Genomic DNA, 20082 nt, shown 5'->3' with positions numbered 1-20082 from the left:
AGCAATGACAAAAGCCAATTTATTTCCCATCAGAGCCAGTACTTGACGTGTTCACAGCCTTGAGGAGAAATCTGCTCTGAAATTCTGGGAGCAGGGAAGGAGCTGTCTGTCACCTCACACCCTTCAATGTTCATACAAGAAAATGTTCTAGTCACTCTGAGAAGCATATATTGCTTTTCTTTCAATATGCAAGAGAGAAAGGAAAAGTTTTAAAACCATGAACAGATATTTAGACTCTCCAAAACCCAACTACTAGAGTTTTCAAGACTGGAACATTGTTTTGGTTTTCCTCAAAAATGGTGTGTTTGCAGTTGGAAATTCAACAGCAGTGACTCTCTTATTATTCTATTTTGTGATACTCATGTGGAATAACTTGTATAAATAAACACAATTTTAAAGTAAAGTTCTCTGAGACTGTCCAGAACTCCCTTATAACTAAATTCAAGATATGACTGAGCCACTGCAACTTTCACCCAACACTGTCCAGTTCCACCCAGGTGATTCCACACCAAGTCTGAGCCAGCACCTTCCTAAAAGTGAGAAACCATCAACCTTCTCCAAAGCCAAGGACCCACTGCACTCTGGCACTGGTGTTACCCCAGGGCTGTCAGCAGAGCAGGCTGCCAATCCTCCTCCTGTTACAATGCACATTCACAAAGCCCTGAAAGTGCAACAGCTCATCAACACTGTCACTGTGGCACCACTTCAGAGCTGTTTCAACCCACTTGCATCTGGATTTCTGAGCCATTTCCAGGCTTCCAGCCCTGACACCTCACTAGAGAATACCAAGTGTGTGATCTCAGCCACAGAGGAGTGGAAATGTCTGCTGGTTTCAGCCTCCTTGCAATAAAGTGGGTCAGCTACAAGATCAAAAGAATGTTTGTCATCAACACTATCAAAACAGAAGATTTCAAGAACATATTAACTTACTTTTAACTTAATCAAGCAATAAATTACTGCTGCACCAAATAGTCAAAAGGGAAAGCACTGCATACAGGATACATTTATTTATCTTTCATTTCTCCAGGTTTGCTACTCTTTGGTTTCCTATGAGGCATGAGAGTGTAACTCCCAAGGTGAAAATTCTATCAGTAAAAATACTGCTCCATGTTTTAATGGTATTTCATAATATTTACTTTAAATCCACTTTTATTTCAAAAGGCCTAAGAGCCAACCTGTTTATAAATGTGTATGATGGAGAACATTTCTGTAAGCTGGAAATAGTGTTCAAGCATGACTGCTCCATGTGTTAGGCTCCAGCTCAAGAGCAGAGTGCAGCAGGGATAAAAGATAGGAAACAGCTCAAATACTGCCCTTCAGCTGAGATTTAAAAAAGAAATTGAACCATTTTTCTGCTTTAAAAGCAATAGAAATACAACTATTCATAGTATTTTCTTTCTGTGTTCTAGGGGTTGGTTCAACTGAACCTCTCTAGCTCCAGGAATGGTTCTTCATCTTAAAAAAGACTTCCTGATTTGGAACTTCAAGTAATTTATAAAACTAAATTTGCTACCCAGTTAGGCTACAGTGATGTTGTATCTTTTAGACTTTCCACTCTGAGTAGTGACAAAACTCTAAAACTCTTTAGCACTCCATGAATACAGGAAAGATTTTTGACCATAAATATTAAACTGCAGAAAAAAGTCCATATGAAGGTCTGTAAGTGTGAATTTCACATCTTTTACCTAAATCCACATTTTTCAAGCATCTACACGAGTTGGGTAATTTGTACCTAACACCTAAAGACACAACAAACCAAACAATGTATATTGCATGCCTTTTATTAGGAACTTTTATTCAGAAACTGGGTATCAACCTATTTAGGAAATAAATAAAGTCAGCTGCCACATCATCACAAGATCAGTTTGATCCACCCACAATTCAACTCTTTTTACAACGATTTTATATATTCCTTTGCTATAACCTACTTTCCCACAGAACAAAAATATAACTATGATTAATATATGTTTGTATAGACAAACAAAATTAATTAACAAAACCACATCCAACAGCTGCTTAGTGCCTGCAAGTGTAAGCACAGACTGATACAAACTCTTTGTTTCCAATGAATTAGCAGGAATTTACATTTAAGCGCTGGTGACCTTTTCCAAATATTATTGTTCCAGACTCATTCAGGTTCAGTTAAAAGAAACAGGAAACCTCAGTATCTTAAATAATAATAATAATAATAATAATAATAATAATAATAATAATAATAATAATAATAATAATAATAATAATAATAATAATAATAATAATAATAATAATAATAATTTTATTTTATACTTATTTATATAAATATAAATATTTATTTAAATAACTGAATATAAATATTTATACATATTTATATAAAATATATTTATAAAAATATATTTATAAAAATATAGATATTTATATTATATTCATTTATTATTTATTTTATTATTTATTTTATTATTTTTACTTACATTTATAAATATTTATATTTCATTATTAATTTTATTATATATTTATTATTCATTATATTTATTATATTATTTATTTTATATTTAAATATTAAATAATTAATTAAATAAATTTAATTATTTGTTTAGTAACAATAAAAATAAAAATAAAAATAAGAATAAGAATTATAAAATCTTAATGAAAAAAGCTGTCACCTTGATTTTAATAGGAATATTTTCATAAAGGAATCACTTACTTGCTAACTTCCTTATACTGTGCAATCTCCTCGATGTACAGGAGGTCATGGAGCCGGGACTGATAGTTGCTCTTGGTCAGTGATTTGTCCAGGACAGATTGTGTGAACAGCTGGTCGGCAGACAGAGGGATTTGGTATCTGGTCAGAAGGCTCCTCTCCAGCTCAGTAGTTTCATTGGGCTCAAACTCCACAATGGTCTTGGAGGTGGAATCCCAGCGCTTGGCTGTGGTCAGGAGCTGCTGCCGCGCATGCATCAGGTACTCGAGGTCTGCGTGGACACAGCAGGGAAGGGGAGCTTTGGTTTGACCAAAAACTGGCTTGGTTTTATTTCCAAACATAAACCAATCAAACAAAACCCACCAGCAAAACCAATCCCCTCAGAGATACCTCAGAGATCCCCTCAGAGATACCCTCAGAGATCCCCTCAGAGATACCCTCAGAGATCTCCTCAGAGATACCCTCAGAGATCCCCTCAGAGATACCTCAGAGATCCCCTCAGAGATCCCCTCAGAGATACCCTCAGAGATCCCCTCAGAGATCTCCTCAGAGATACCCTCAGAGATCCCCTCAGAGATACCCTCAGAGATACCCTCAGAGATCCCCTCAGAGATACCTCAGAGATCCCCTCAGAGATCCCCTCAGAGATACCCTCAGAGATCCCCTCAGAGATCTCCTCAGAGATACCCTCAGAGATCCCCTCAGAGATACCCTCAGAGATACCCTCAGAGATCTCCTCAGAGATACCCTCAGAGTCTCCTCTGCCCACAACGCCTTTAGGGAGTTCTCTGCTGGTATTTACTATTCTGCTTTTCAGGTGTGCACATAGAGCAAGCAGGCTCTCCAAGAGTACCAGAAAATAAATCATTCCATACATATCAGTCAGTATCAATAAATACAAAAAAGCACTTTTACTTGAACAGCTTTGAAGGACTTGGCACTGCAATAAACTTTAAAACCCAACTGCAACATCCCCTCATTTCAAACTCATTAAATAGTGTGGAACCCCACAATGTATATTACAAAATTTAGAAGGTCATAAAAACAATTATAAAGTTGATAAATCATTGCATTTGCAACACTGTGAAAGCCTTTTAAAAAGTTCTACAGCCCTCTAATCTGTGTGTGGTGCAGTTACATAAAGTAGCTAAAGATACTTTATGAAGAAAACTTGGGAAATGTAACCTAACATGATATAAAATTAGAAAATTCAAAGGAAATTAATTTTTCATCTTTTTCCTTTCAAAGGAAACTGATTTTTCAGCTACTATTAATTTCAGGGACCACATAACTTAGATAAGAAACAGAAAACCAAGCACTTGTCTACAGCCCCCTAGAATATATCCATTAAAACCACAAAACCACTATGACAACAGTGAATCAGTTAACAGAATTGCAGTTAAATTGCAGAGCTGAAAATATTTGGCATTTATAGTCAAGCTATGCTATCTTAATGTATAATCTCTGAGTAAGATTTAACATAGGTATCCAGGATATCACACCAACGCTGAAAATGTGCAAAAAAGACATTTTCAAATTCAAATTAAATGCTTAACATCATCTTGACTGTCTTTAGTCTAAATAAGAAAAAAACCCAACATTTTAGCAAAAGAAATCTCGTTCAGCTTGACTGACTACAAGAACATGGCTTATCTTACTGATCTCATGCGTTCACTAAGAAGACACATTTAAATATATCCCTCAAGCCTGAACCATAGCAGTAGCTACAGTTGTACAGCAAAGAAAAAGTCCAAGTTTGTGTGGTTTGTGTGTCTGAAATAACATCACCATAAGTGAAGCTTTCCCTGCCACAAATCACAGCTCAGGTCCCAAAAGCTCAGTGATTGTGCTGGGAATGACTCCTTGCTTGCTGGAACAGCCACTTAATTCCCAGCCCTGGGGAGGCTTTCCCTGGCAGCACACACTGCACACACAGGGACACTTCCTCAAAGAGCAGTTAGTGCATCATCAGTGCACAGAAACCTTCCTACAGCTCCCTTCCTCTGCTGGAAATAAAGATTTCTACATGCAGAATGGAGGCTCTTCTATTAAAATATTTTAATGTTGACCTTTCATTCCTGCCTAAACATCTCAACAGGGCCCTGAATTACACACGAACACAGAGACCTCAGGCATCTTTTGTTAGAAAAGCATTTCCACAAGATCTCAATTCATATATTCATATATATAATATTTCATTTACTTTTTATATATTCATATATATAAAAAGCAAAAGAAATGATGGAATTGGACACGGATTCAATGCAGCGATCCCCTTCCTCTGCCTATTACACAGACTGATACAAACTCTTTGTTTTCAATGAATTAGCAGGAATGTACATTTAAGCGCTGGTGACCTTTTCCAAATATTATTGTTCCAGACTCATTCAGGTCCAGTTAAAAGAAACAGGAAACCTCAGTATCTTAAATAATAATAATAATAATAATAATAATAATAATAATAATAATAATAATAATAATAATAATAATAATAATAATAATAATAATAGTAATAATATTACACACACAGCAAAAAGCCCAAGGTTCTGTAGTTACAATTATCTGTAAAGCTCTTAAGACTCTTTCCATTTGAAATAACTATTAGTGGTTGTGAAAAATGCCAATCACTTGTTTTTAAAATTTTAAAAGTTTAATAGTAATAAAATGGTTATGAAAATAGTAATACAATTAGAGTAATAATAATTTGGACAATTTGAATTAGGACAATATGAGACAATAAAGACAAAAGAGTTACGGACGTCCAGGTACCTTTTTCTGGGCAGCATGAGCCCAAAAAAGGACACACATTACCAAATATTAACCCTGAAAAACAACAGCCTGTTGCATATTCATACACTTCATACATGATGCATAAATCCCATTCAAACACCGGATTCTGTCTAGTCTGTGTCAGCTTCTTCCTCTTAATCCTAACAGTGCCTTCGAGGTAGGAAGAAGTTCATTTCTTCTGATATGAGGGCAATAAATTCTTTTTCTCTGCAAGATTCAGGTGTCCTGTGGCTGCTATCTGGTGTGAGCACCTCATTCCTTTCTTTAAAAATATCCCACTTACATAGTTCTTATTTTAACTACAAAAGTTACCTTTTAACTACAAGACTCCATTTACTATATTATTAAAATGTTAATACAGCACTACTAATCAATACATCAAAATCCACATAGTGAATATCTGCCTAGAGCCATATAATTTGCACTTTTCACAGTGGTGCCCTGCCTGCAGACTTCAATGTCCCTGTGCACACAGACAGAAAACGAGTGAAGGAAACAGCAGCACCTGATGCTGGGGGTGTTACCTCCACCTCACCCATCATGACACAAATCCAATGCAGTGACAAAGATCCCTTTCCCCTGCCTATTACACACACAGCAAAAAGCCCAGGAGTCTGCAGTTAGAATTTTCTGTAAAGCTTTTAACACTCTTACATTTGAAATAATTATTAGTGGTGCCCTGCCTGAAGACTTCAGTGTCCCTGTGCACACAGACAGGCAACAAGTAAAGGAAGGACCTAATGCTGGGGACTGCCACCTCCACCTCAGCCATCATGACACAGATCCAATGCAGTGATGCAGATCCCTTTCCCTTGCCTATTACACACACAGCAAAAAGCCCAGGATTCTATAGTTACAATTATCAGTAAAGCTCCTAACACTCTTTCCATTTGAAATAATTATTAGTGGTGCCCTGCCTGAAGACTTCAGTGTCCCTGTGCACACAGACAGAAAACAAGTGAAGGAAACAGCAGCACCTGATGCTGGGGGGTGTTATCTCCACCTCACCCATCATGACACAAATCCAATGCAGTGACAAAGATCCCTTTCCCCTGCCTATTACACACACAGCAAAAAGCCCAGGATTCTGTAGTTAGAATTTTCTGTAAAGCTTTTAACACTCTTACATTTGAAATAATTATTAGTGGTGACCTGCCCGGAGACTTCAGTGTCCCTGTGCACACAGACAGAAAACAAGCAAAGGAAGGACCTAATGCTGGGGACTGCCACCTCCACCTCACCCATCATGACACAGATCCAATGCAGTGACAAAGATCCCTTTCCCTTGCCTATTACACACACAGCAAAAAGCCCAGGATTCTGTATTTACCATTATCAGTAAAGCTCCTAACACTCTTTCCATTTGAAATTATTATTAGTGGTGCCCTGCCTGAAGACTTCAGTGTCCCTGTGCACACAGACAGAAAACAAGTGAAGGAAACAGCAGCACCTGATGCTGGGGGGTGTTATCTCCACCTCACCTATCATGACACAAATCCAATACAGTGACAAAGATCCCTTTCCCCTGCCTATTACACACACAGCAAAAAGCCCAGGATTCTGCAGTTAGAATTTTCTGTAAAGCTTTTAACACTCTTCCATTTGAAATAATTATTAGTGGTGCCCTGCCTGAAGACTTCAGTGTCCCTGTGCACACAGACAGAAAACAAGTGAAGGAAACAGCAGCAGCTGATGCTGGGGGCTGCCACCTCCAGCTCACCCATCACCTCCATGTGGAATTCAGCTGGTTGCTCTGGGATCCTGTGGTCAGGACCTGGTTTAAGGCTCCAGACCAAGATTGGTGTGACAGAACTCTGATTCTGCAAGTAACTCGTGGCTTGGTTCCCTGCTCTTGCCCAGGTTCACCAGGCAAGGACTGCTCTCCAGGGCTTTAGGGGATCTGTGATCACCCACGTGCTCCATGGGGATCATGGAGGGCTCCCACTCCTGGCAGTGCCATCTCTGCTCCAGAGATGTCACACCGTGCTCTGCCCCCTGCTCCTGCCTACAGCCACTGGAGGCATCCCAAAAGATCATGATCTTTGGTATTTGCTATTTACAGCTTTGTTCCATGAATGCTGCAAATGTTAATCTGTTACATGGAAATCAAGGCCAGGAATAGAAAACTGCTGCTCAGCTTCATCTTTTTTCCTTCATTTTCCCTTTTCTTCTTCTTTCTGCTTAAATCCCAGCGCTACAATTCTGTTTCATTGGTGTTTTTATCTCTCAAATTTTCATTAAAAATTAAAATCCTGTATCCCACCCAATGGCTTACTGCTGAGTGATACAGTGACCTATATTTAGCTCTCTTACACCATAAATCAAAGTGCTTCCTTCTTTTTTTGCACCTCTTCAAACATCTTTCCATTTTCTGACATTTTTCTCATACTGGAGTTATTTCAGGTTTGAACTGAGAGACACAGATCAGTTTAAGAAACAGATTAAACACAGTAATTTGTAGCTCATTTCTTTATCTGAAAACACAAATATAGTTACATTTTCTTAACATTTTCAAAATTCATGTCAGCAGCAAATTATTGAGTTAAAGCCTATACTCAGCTTCTTGCCTTTGACAAACCTAGGCAGGTATTACAAGAGAAAAAAAAATACCAACTTCTCAGATAGTCTGTTTTATTACCCTGTGTATTCTTATACAGAAACACTTCATTTGTCTAATGACCTTTTCTGACATATTTAATGTCTTCATCAATATAAGAATGTTTATAAAAACATAAACATGTGTTTATAAAGGCAGAACTTCCAGTGCTGCACTCAGACACACATCAAACTAGAAATCCCCAGCATTTTAATCATATTTAGGAGCCCTATCCTGACACAAAGTAAGTCATATTCCAATTATCTGCCTGATTTGCACCCTCTGAAGCTTTTGCCCACTATTTCTATTCACATCTATGAAGAACACAACATACAGCACACAACATTCATGAGCAGCTGACAGAGATGCTGTTCTGCCCAAAACTGAAAAGGAAAGAGATGGCATGAAAGATCTCCACTATAAAAAAAAAAAAAAAAAGAAAATAAAGCTTTAGTACATTACCTTCAGTGGAAGCAGCATCAATCATCACTCGTTGCATGAGGACTGGTTCTAATCCAAAGTCAAACACCACAGTTTGGCGGAAAGTCCCAAAGATTTCTGTGTTAAAGGCTATACTGACTTTGTATATATAGTGATCTATTCCATTCTGGACCATCTTCCCTCCTATCCATTCCTGACAGTTCTCTGGGACCTCCTGGGATACCTGGGTAGTGCTGTCTCCAGCAGATATTGCAACGATACTGAAGTGGGGCCGATGGGCATCGTACAGCAATGCCACTCGGTACAGCATCCTGGCAGGCTGCAAAGGAAATGCAAAGGCTGAAACACTGAAATCATTCCAGCAATATCTTCGTTTGCAATCACACCAAAAGGGTTAATAAGAACTATCAGTTCTCAGAGCAGCTATAGGTCCTGCCTGATTTCCAGAAATCTGGGCAGTTGATACATCATCACTGCAAGGAAAAAAGAGGGAGAAGGGATGGTGCTAGGAGGTTTCTCTATTTTAAGGAAAATGCAACTGAAATCTTAATTGCAAAAGGTTATGGGTAGCATTCTAGTTATTAGTAGCTTTCAAAAAATAAGTAGTCCTACCTTACATGTGAGAGCAAATGTCCATGTCTGGTGAGACTTTTTGGTGGTGACAGTGACTGAGAGCTCGGGATTATGTTCTACTCTCACTCCTTCTACACATTCACTAAGCTAGATTTAAAAAAAAGGAAGATAACATTAAACTTCTACAGGCAGTATCAAAACACACACATTCAGGAAAAGGTAGCATTTTGTTTAATAGAAAGAGGAAAGAATGGCTTCCCAGATTGTGCAGGATTGATGCAAGTCCCACACAGGAATTGATGTAAATATGTGCTAATGCAGAGAGACAAGCTAAATCGGCCAGACCACACTGTGTAAGTGAAGAATAGAACCATTTAGGGACAATTAGCCACAAGACTTGATTTTCAATAAACAACTTAATTGTAAATGTCTAAAGTAGAACAGAATTTCATTTGGTAAAAAGGATCTATGATACAGTGAGGCCCAGAAGATCTCAGATCTCACTGACATCACTGAGACTACTGAGACAACATGAAAAAATAATCAGGCTTTCTATCATCAATGTATTTTGTTAAAGTCCATTTTTCTCAGATTTTAATCAACAATAGATGGACCAAAACTCCTTAGGGTCAGTGCTAAGTAGAGCTGGTCGAATGCTACAAAAAATGTTCTTTCTAATTCCAAAGAGCTGCTAACTTTGATTCCATCCATATCCCACACTCCTTGGTAGTCAAACACTTCTGAATATTTGGGGGATTGGCTGCTCTTCATACCAGGGCCTGCAGCTGCAGGCAGAGAAAGGAGCCACACACAAGTAAGAGTATTCCCCTGCTGATTAAGAGTGGGAGTAAGAGTAAGAATTAGAGTAAGAGTAAGGGAGTAAGATTAAGAGAGTAAGAGTTAGTTAGAGAGTAAGAGTAAGAGTTAGAGTTTTAGAGTTTTAGCATAAGAGTTTTAGAGTAAGAGTTAGAGAATTCCCCACTAAGCTGTGAAACCTTCACTACTTATTCTCCACTTTAGGAAGCTCTGCCATCTAGTCAGGGAACAGGAACACTACCATGAGACTTGCTGACCCATCCTACACTGGGAATAGTGAATATGCAAAAAGAATGAGCTGTGATTAACCCAAAATTCAGCTTAAGTCTCTTTGCAAGACCCAGGGCAGGATGGAAAGGAGGGAAAATTGGCTGGACAATTTCTTGGGGAGGAGTGATTCAACCAGCTCTGACAGAGCCAAAACCAGGCTCTGTTAGCTTTAACTCTGATCACACAGAGAAGCAGGATATTCTCCTTACCACTTTCTCAGGAGACAAGGAATTCATCCATTTCTCAATGAGGGTTTCCATGTAAGTGCCTGAGCACTGCTTGTTCTCCTTCTGCTGTTTCAGGCGGATCAGGCGGGAAGCGTAGCGCTTCTGCCACTCTGTCAGCTCCTCCTGGGAATGTGCTGAAGTACACTGGGCACCATACCTGCAGATCCCTTGCTCTAAAAATCTACACAAAATAGGAAAAAACATGATTAAAAAAAAAAAAATCGCAATTTTACTTGTAAAGCCAGAAGGAGATTTTAAGTTTCTCTCACAGGACTAAAGGCAGTTTAGTCCATGTGAATTACTTTGGAAATATCTTTATATTTACACAGCATTTTCTAAAAGAGGCAGCAGCTTCTCTCATTGCAAAGCCCAATATGTATAAATTATATATAAAATATATAAAATTTCTTCTTAGAAATACAGGGGGATGGAAGTCTTAAGAAATTTCCAGCTTTAAAGAAAACAGAATCAAGTGTTTGTACAGCAATTAACACAAGGAGATCACAGAGCATCCCTGAAATGACTAGGCACTGTATTAATATGCACAAAGCCCCCTGTTAATCAAGGGCAAAGGAAAGATGCAGCATAATTTCTTCCAGTGATTCCATTAGTAGCTGATAAATACTCAATCAGCAGCTTTTCCTGGAGCAACAGTGACATCACATGGTCCCTTCTACTAAATACACCTGCACAGAAACCTCCAGGAAAAGGTTTAATGCTCCTCTTTGCAAAGGGTGTATTAGTGTAAAAGGATCTATTCTTGCACACACTAAGAATTTCTTAAAGAAATACATTTTCCACTTGGTGGCATGTGCTGATGCATTGAATTAATGCTATTCCAAAGGCTTGTATACAATTGAAGCATTCTAGTTCTCAGAATTTACTGCAAGTCTGGGCAAATGCCTGTATAATTTGGGGATTATTTTTATAATTGAACTTTGTATTAAAATTATAAACCACAAGGCAGCAGCTGCAGCTCCATCATTCTTTAAAACTGAAGCACTTAAAAAATAGATGACAAAATGAAAATTAAATAGGGGGAGAGATTGAAGTTCTGAAGCTACCAGGAAAGCACTGGTTATACAGAATAAAATTTGGCCAGGAGATTGGTTTGTTTGTTTGTTTGTTTTGCAAAAGAAAACTATAAAATTTATGCAAACATCACATCAAAAATGTGATGTTTGCATAAATTTTATAGTTTTCTTTTTCCACAGTACATATGTTATATAATGCAAATTAAAGTGTGAACTTTGAGCTGTGAGACAAAGCCAAGCCAGCCCTGCCTGTGCCATTGAAAACCTTGCAGTACCTGCACATCTAGGTCACACCTGCATCAGTGGCTCTAATTTGATTTAGCAAAGAAATTTTCCTTTAAGAAATGCACTTGAAAGTTTGCATGCCCAAATTGTAAACAAAATAAACATGATAGATAACGTGTCACTAAAGGCCTTCTCAAGCTATGATTCTTAATATAGTTGAAATTAAAATGTTTTTTCTTGGCAGTCAATTTCAGTATTCTTTCTGTCAATTTTCCAATTCACCACTGCATTAGAATGCTAAAGTACAATTATGAATTCACTTCCTAAAGTAAATGGAGTGCAAGCATAAAAAATTGCTGACCTGTTCTTATAACCTACATAGCAGATTTAAAATCAAGTGAGCTTCCTTTTCATTATTTAACAGGAAAGCATATTACTTTAAAATTTGTCATCATTATTTAGGTTTTCCAAGATCCTATTGTTCATATTTTTAACACTTTTTTTCCCCTCAGTGTTACTTTCTTATTTAATACCTCCTGCAATTCCATAGCTTCATTATCTAGAATAAATATTCTGCACTCCTACTGCTTTATGGCACAGAGGAAAATAAACCAGACCTTCAAAAATTCATATTCATACCTGCAACTGCCTCCTCCTAAGGAACTAAAACCTTCAGTCCCTGCTCAGAATGATGAGTTCACAGGGAATTGCTGAGCAAGGCACAATCCTTCCTATTGGAAGGGTTAACAGTGAGCCTAAAGCTCATTACAGCTTCGGTGGAAAAATGTTTCAGAGCAATGGTTGGAAACATGGGATAGATGTTACTCAACAAAAGATCACCACAAGCTAAAAATTGTAAATATCTGCTTTTTTTAAATTGCTGAATAAGCACCAGACATGATTAAGAGTCAAGAAGAGTTGCCAAGATTTAGCATCTCTAGAAAATCATGCCAAAAGTAGCTCAAAATCAGCAGTTCAGTCATGCCACTTAAAAAGCAGGCCAGAGCTTTTGAAAATAATTTGCATTAGTTACATAAATGGCAGAACCAAGTGCATAATGATGATTCCTCCCCATATATATTAATACAGTTTTATGGAGAGCAACGACAATTAACAACACAAAGTACAGGCAATATTGACCAGATTATTGGAAAAGACAAGGAGAAAGACCAATACAAGCCATTGGATCCTCTCTGTTTATCTGACTTTATGCAAAAGGGAAAATAATGAGATCTGAGGGAAATTCTGGGCTTTTTATCTGAAGACAAAGCCCATCTACCAACAAAGTTCATTTTTCAGAAGGCAGCACTGAAACTTGACTGTGCTTCAGACTGCTTACACTGCTGCCTGGGGAACTTCTCACACCTCTGAAATCACCCAAATCAGAAAGGGAAGGGGAGAAAGAGAGATGCTGACCTGCCACTAGAAACATGCCCCTCAAATACAGTACTATGAAAACTGAGTTAGTGATTCCATTCCATAAACTGAAGTGCTGCTGGATAAACTGACCCTTCCAAAAAGCTGTGAACAGGTCAGCTCCTGTTCTAACAAGCACCTCCACTTTCCTGGCCTCTTCACCACTCTGTCAGCAGGTGAATGAAAGAGGAACCATTCTGCTCTCTTGGAGGAGGTGAAGCAAAGAGCTTAGCTTTGACAGAGGGTGTGTTTTTCACTGCCCTTACCTTTTACAGAGTGTAAAATCCTCACTGCTCTTACCTTTTACAAAGTGTGCATCCCTCACTGCTCTTATCTTTTACAGAGTGAGTACTCCTCACTGCTCTTACTACAGAGTGTGTATCCCTCACTGCTTTTATTACAGTGTGCACCCCTCACTGCTCTTACCTTTTACAGAGTGTGCATTGCTCACTGCTCTTACCTTTTACAGAGTGTAAAATCCTCACTGTTCTTACCTTTTAGAGTTTGTACTCCTCACTACCCTTACCTTTTACAGAGTGTAAAATCGTCACTGCCCTTACCTTTTACAAAGTGTGTACTCCTCACTGCCCTTATCTTTTACAAAGTGTGTATTCCTCACTGCTCTCACCTTTTACAAAGTGTGTATTTCTCACTGCCCTTACCTTTTACAAAGTGTGTATTCCTCACTGCTGGTGACACCCCTGGGAGGGGGGCGGAAGTGCCAACCATCCCGTGACCCTGCTGGGACAGAACAGTGGTTATTCCTCAATTCTCAGTTTTGCAGCTGCTCAGGGATCCACATCTCTGAGCATCAGCCCAAGGTGTATCTGAACACAAGCAAAATTAACCCCTCCCCACAAACTGATTTACAATGGATGATAAGCTCATTTAGAGCAAAGGTGGTGAAGGTGGATTTCAAACCATCTGCAGAAGGCAGCAGGCTCTGATACAGCCCCCTGGTCAATAAACAGAAACTTCTGCCTCCAAATTCAGTCAACATTGAGATAATTCTACCTCACTGGAGCTCATCACAACAGTCAAGTCCCTTTTTTGCTTTTTGCCTGCAATGCAGTGCTGAGCATTCAGCAGGATCCAAGTCTTCTCACTAGGAAATTATCATTTAAAATGGAGTTACATACCTTCTTCTAAATCTTCTACATGATATCCTGATGGTACTTTACCAGCTGCCTACAATTATATAAAAAAGCACACAGTTATAAAGGAACACAAACAAATTTCATCAACAAGAACTGCTGTCAAAATGGGTTTTAGAAAAATTATTACAAAAAACATCAATCATAAGTTGAAATTACTTCCAGTCACAAACCCTGCTGATAACAGCGATTCTGATAATAACAGGAATTCTGACAGGAACACCAAGTCAACTGGTTAGAAAAAACTTTTAGAGATTTTTACAAGACCAAATTCCACCCTACAATCAACTCAACATGGACTGCAGTGAATTTCTGAAACACTAAAACAAAACTACATTGCTAAGTCTTTCAGCTTTCAATCTACAATAAAAATAAAGCTCAAATAAATGACTAAGCATAAAGAAAAAAAAGAGAGGGGACAATTTAATCAGTAGACATGATTAAATTGACCCCCAGTACAAAACAAAAAAAAAAAAAGGTGGTTAAGAAGGTATTTATAATCTTTAAAAATTTCTGAAGTCATGTTTATTACTCCAGACTAATTTCCAACAGAGAAAAATGTGACAGATAAATAAATAAATACTGCAGATCTAAATGCTTGGAATTCTTTCTACTTGCTACTTAAGGAATCAACAACCTATTAGCATCATTTTTTATTTTCTCCTACATCCTGCAAGACTGTGATGAAAAGTTCCTGAAGAGGCTGCTGGGTAAAGACCAACACAGCAGAAACAATAATTTTTGCAGCAGCCTGTTCCAGTGAGCCTGGATCTCCTGGGACACATGGGAAGCTTCAGGTCCTGCTCATTATTTCCCAACAATATCCTCATCATTACCTCTGTTTCAGCAAGAAGTGTTTTCAGTCGTGTGAGATCTTTAGTTACCATCCCGTTCTGGGGGCAGAAAGAATATTAATTATTAAACAAATAAACCTTCATTATTGCATTAAACCACAGCAACCAAGTTCATTTCCCCCTCAACAACAGGAAAAATAAAAATGAATTTGGCTTACAGCACCAATTTGAAATGACACTAAATAAAACTGAGTAAACATTGTGGAGAAAAAGGGAATTTTTCACCACAATGGCCAAACCAGCACTAGACTTACAGCAAGTACCAATACAGGACAATTCAGGAAATCACCATATTAACAAGAACTTGAGGGAAAAAATATACCATGGTCACTGCAACACTTCAGCTCTGAAGAATTATTGTAATAATCTTTCACTGCTGTTGCAGTGATGGATTCATTTCTTTTTAAGGATCTGCTTTACAGATCACTAATTTCTGCAGCTCCATAACTCTTCCTGCTGTGTAATTTTTGGAGTTTTCCCTCAAAAGCAAAGGTTAGCCATGTGACTAACTGCATAGTCAAGTACAATTGAAGTAAAAATCTTTCAAAATTGAATTTATGTGAAATACATAGGTATTTGTAACAATTTCACACTCTTGTAAGTCAAAACTTTGATTAAAGGAACCCAGACCTGTGGGGTTTATTTCAATAATCTCTGGCAGAAATTTAATTAAGTACTACTACATTTGTTAGCCTTCTCCACATTCAGACTGTGCTACTGAGCAGGAGAAATTACTCTTTGCTCAAAACTTACACACTTAACAATCCTCACACTTAAGGCTTTTTCCAAAATGATTTTTCACTTTTTCAGCAGAAGGCTGAAAATTGAACTTGTTGAGCTTAAATGTAACAGAGCAAAAAAACATTACCAAGAATCATTCTCTTTAGCCACTGGGGAGGAAACTGGATGGATTCCAACTCTTCAATAAATTCATTCCAAAACTTTGTTTCACTTCTTTTTTCAGACAATGGCACAGTCAGTAAATCAGCTGCTGATTTTAATATTCCTACTGAAAACAACTGTGTCTAACAACCTAAAGCTTGTAAAAACCTCTCAAACCCGGCTTTGGGATGACACTCAGGAACTCCAAACAAAGGTACCTTTATTTGCACAACAACAGCTCAAAACAAGGGCACTCCACATTCCCTGCAATAAGACTATTTTACTCATTTTTCCTGAAGGCAAGTTTCCTTCAACCTCACCAGGAATTTTTCAATGAAACGTTTTTTTCATGAGAAAACAGCTAAACAAAGAAAAAAAAAACCCTTTATGTAAAAATAGCCAATGGCTGGGGGGAAGGGAATTCAGGATACAGAGCAGACAGACAAACAGAACTCTGACAAACAACCTCCTGACTCAGTTCAGCAGCATCCAATCTCAAGGTAAGAGGCTCTCCTGCAAGTTCCTGATGTCACACATTCCCCTCAGTCTGACTAAGGTTTCTGGGTGTATTAATTCCAGCAGTTCATGCTGATGAACTCACTGCCTCTTTAATCCAGACTACAGAAATTAAAAGGACACTTCTTTAGAGGCTTACATGTGTCCCTCATTTACCCATATAATAGTCACATAAAAGTCTGAAGTTACTTACATGTCTGGGGTTAAAAGCATCTTTACAAGTTTTAACAGTTTAAGGGTAAAATAGAAGCTTTGAACTCAAACCTTTATCTCCATCTTGAAATGTAAAGCTTTTTCTCTTTTCCTAAAAAGCTTTTTATGGTGTCTTATTAGTTATCATGGGCCAGTTATTTAAAAGTCCAATCAATATTTTTTCCTGCTTTAATGGACAGAATTCCTGAAGTCCATACAAAATGGGGTCAGGTACAATTTAGAATAAGCAAGGAAAAGTTTGAGATTTATATTATTCTTGTCAATCACACAAATATGCAAATTTATTTTACATTCCCTGAGGATTCAGGGCCAGCAATGAAAAAACTTTTCAAAATCACTACTACTCTGAAACACTGGTTATGCAACAACCTGGCATCCTGGTGATATATGTGTGCCCATATATTTATCATTTCCACACAAACCATTTTTGTTGCAAGCTGCCAGCGAAACATATGTTCGGACGTTTGTTATTAAACAGATTTTTTACAAGAAGGAAATACAAAATTGTTTCTTTAAATGATGTAGATTGCAGCAAACCCACTTACCAGTGATTCCCCCATCAGTGATTTGGAAAGAACATTAGACACAATTTGCAGCTTCCCTTTGAGATGCATGCAGCAGAGCACTGCCCGCAGAGATCCATCGCCCTTGGCCAGCCCCTCTCCCAGCACTGCAACACAAATCAGCCACTGTTACCCTCAGCACACCACCCATTTCACTCAGACATACAGTTTTCCTTCATCCTCAACAAGAAAACAAAGTCTGAAGCTCAGGTTAAATCCATGGCTTGATGGGTGTAAATTAAAATCTTGTGTTGTTGTCTAATATTAACTTGAAGCTTGTCTCCCACCAGCTCATAAATGCTGCACATGAGCTCAAAAAAGGTTGTCATGTTTACATGCTAAAATAGACATAAATTAAATATGGGAAGGGTAAACTCAAATATCTGACACAGACACAAAGGACCTCCTCTCACAGAAAGGGTAAAAAAGAAATAGCAACCAAGAACCTCTCAGTAACACAAACATGCTCAGGAAGATCCATTCATGCTCACAAAACACATGCCCTGTCGTTTCCAAAAATAGCCAACCTCCTCATGGGCAATTCCCGCTCCTCTAAAAGGCCTTTTATTCACTTATGCTGCAAAGTGTGGCATATAGGAACGATTGTCTGAGCCCAGAAATTTACAGGCTCCTGTAACAGAAACCTTTCTGAAGGCTGCCTAGCACGGGAGCGGCAGCAGCGGTGCCAAACAGACACTTTGTGAACCTGCGGCAGGGACAGATTTATTTCACCACACAGACGTGCTCCAGACAAGCTGCAACAACACTCCACCACACCAGTTACCTGTCCACAAAATGCAATGCCAGAGTGACTAAAAAGCTTAGCAAGCTACGGGTGTGAATTGAAAAGAAGGCTGGACAGTTGTTTAAAATGAAGGAATTATAGAATAACTGTTATTGCAAGCAACATCAACATCTGTGTTTATACTGCTACTCATGCAGATGCAAACAGCCCCTCTCAGTGTACCAGGAATTTCACATTCACCACAACTTCAGGATTGCATTTTAGAATAATAAATCAGAACTCCTCACTCAACAGACATTCACATCATCAACAGAAATTGCACTAAAGACTCAATAAATAAATAAAAACAACAGGCATCTCTGCAAACTGCAATGGTAACTAAATCTGCTTCCATAAAGTGCCTCAAAGCCTGGTCTGAATTCACCACTCTGGTAGTACAGACCACATTGCTAAAAATAGAACTCACTTCCCAAATCAGAAGCAGAAGCACCAAAAATAGCTTTAACATGTCTGCCAGCTTGCTATTTTAATCTCAAATATTAAATCTCCAATTAATATATTCCACAAATATAAATATATAAGATAGAAATCTCCAATTATTATATTTCATATCATTATCTGCATAATATCACCCTGCTAAAACATACAGTTCCACAGAAAAAGTTGCAACACATTAAGCACTCTCTCTGGGGAAAGATTTGTGGAGTAATTTAACAGATTTTAAGTTATCACCATTCCCTATAACCCTGCAAGCAGCATACAGAAGAACATGTAAAGAACTATAAAGAACTCGTATTACTCCAGCTATTCCAGAAAACCCTGATCATTCAGGTTCAAATAAAACCATCACAGCTGTGCAACATGTCAGGTCTTGTAAAAAGGCAGAAGAGCAGCTTGAATAAAGCTTTGCCCATTATAAAAAACCTGTGAGCACCAAGGAGTGTGAGTATCAAGTAGCCCATGTTAGGTAGTTTCTTTCCAACAATAATTCAAACATAAAACCAAAACTAAGATCATAAATGCAGATACTCTGAATGTCAGGTGCTGGGCTACAATTGATAACCACACATCATGGAGAACCACAACCAAATCGTTCATTAATATATTCATAAATATATACATTTATTTATTTTTAATATATAAACACATAGATAACACTTTTATATACACATATAAATATGGCATTAGTAAGTTCAAAACTGTCCTCAGGTTTAGATCTGGGAAATAACATGTGCAGAATATGCTGGCATTAATGAAGTAAATTAACATAAATCTGGATGCTATTTCTTTGTTAACTAATATACATTTAAAGGCTGTTTTTTCTACTTAATTTTAAAAAAGAAGATAGACATCAATGGTGCTGTTCCACCCACGTCTGTGCCTGTCCAGTGAGAGATGACAAGCAGCTGCCATGGCAGTTCCTTTGAGACGCTGACAAGTGACACACACACCAAGAGAAGTCCCACAGATGAAAGTCCCCCCATGACAAACCCATCAGAGCTCACTGATGAGAACACTGCTCATTAAAAACAGCATTCTCCCTCCCACCTCCTTGAACCATCATTCAGCTTTCCATATGTCTCTCACTTTTATTTGCCATCATGAAAGACAACTCTGAAGTTAGAATATTACACCCTTATAGCACACATCAATAAGGTAAAAGAAATTTTTTTTACATTTCAGACTATTTCAAGAATTATACTGATTAAGCAACAATTAGACTTTTTAAAAGGTGTTAAACTTTAATTTTACACCTACAGAAATCAAGTTGATTTTTCTTAGTCAATTTTGATGGACCTTCACAAGCAGCCTGCAGAGCCCCACAAAGTCCCCAAACCAGGATTTGACTATCAGTGAAGACAAGCACATTAAAAAACCCCAAAACAATATAAAACCCAAAACAATATAAAACCCACCAACCCAGAAAGGAACAATTTAAAGATTATCATTGCTAGCATAGGAATGTCAGAAGAGTAGAACACAGTCTGTGCAACAAAACTGTCACCTGAAAAAATTTCCTTTAACATTCAGGAGTAGTTAAAGAATTAAAACCAAAAAGTGGGATCTACCCAACTTTACTTTCCAAATCT

The 20082-nt window shown here is 37.9% G+C and overlaps 1 protein-coding gene across 6 annotated transcripts in view; it reads right to left on the bottom strand.

Annotated features, from left to right (window-relative positions):
• HELZ (helicase with zinc finger) overlaps nucleotides 1-20082 on the bottom strand; it is a 93448-nt gene that overhangs the window by 52988 nt on the left and 20378 nt on the right. For 4 of the 6 annotated variants that reach the window (XM_074554886.1, XM_074554889.1, XM_074554891.1 and 1 more), the window contains 8 exons: nucleotides 17230-17354; nucleotides 15056-15112; nucleotides 14205-14253; nucleotides 13728-13806; nucleotides 10373-10571; nucleotides 9117-9224; nucleotides 8526-8823; nucleotides 2681-2948 (listed from right to left, as the gene is read on the bottom strand). In XM_074554886.1, coding sequence (XP_074410987.1) covers nucleotides 2681-2948; nucleotides 8526-8823; nucleotides 9117-9224; nucleotides 10373-10571; nucleotides 13728-13806; nucleotides 14205-14253; nucleotides 15056-15112; nucleotides 17230-17354 — 1183 coding nt within the window. The remainder of the gene's footprint in view (nucleotides 1-2680; nucleotides 2949-8525; nucleotides 8824-9116; nucleotides 9225-10372; nucleotides 10572-13727; nucleotides 13807-14204; nucleotides 14254-15055; nucleotides 15113-17229; nucleotides 17355-20082) is intronic. The other 2 variants (XM_074554888.1, XM_074554890.1) reach the window with 1 other exon arrangement.

The sequence above is a fragment of the Zonotrichia albicollis genome, chromosome 19 (genome assembly GCF_047830755.1).
Source record: "Zonotrichia albicollis isolate bZonAlb1 chromosome 19, bZonAlb1.hap1, whole genome shotgun sequence".
NCBI lineage: Eukaryota > Metazoa > Chordata > Aves > Passeriformes > Passerellidae > Zonotrichia > Zonotrichia albicollis.
The sequence above is the reverse complement of the archived record's forward strand: the minus strand, read 5'-3'. Positions and strand labels throughout refer to the sequence as shown.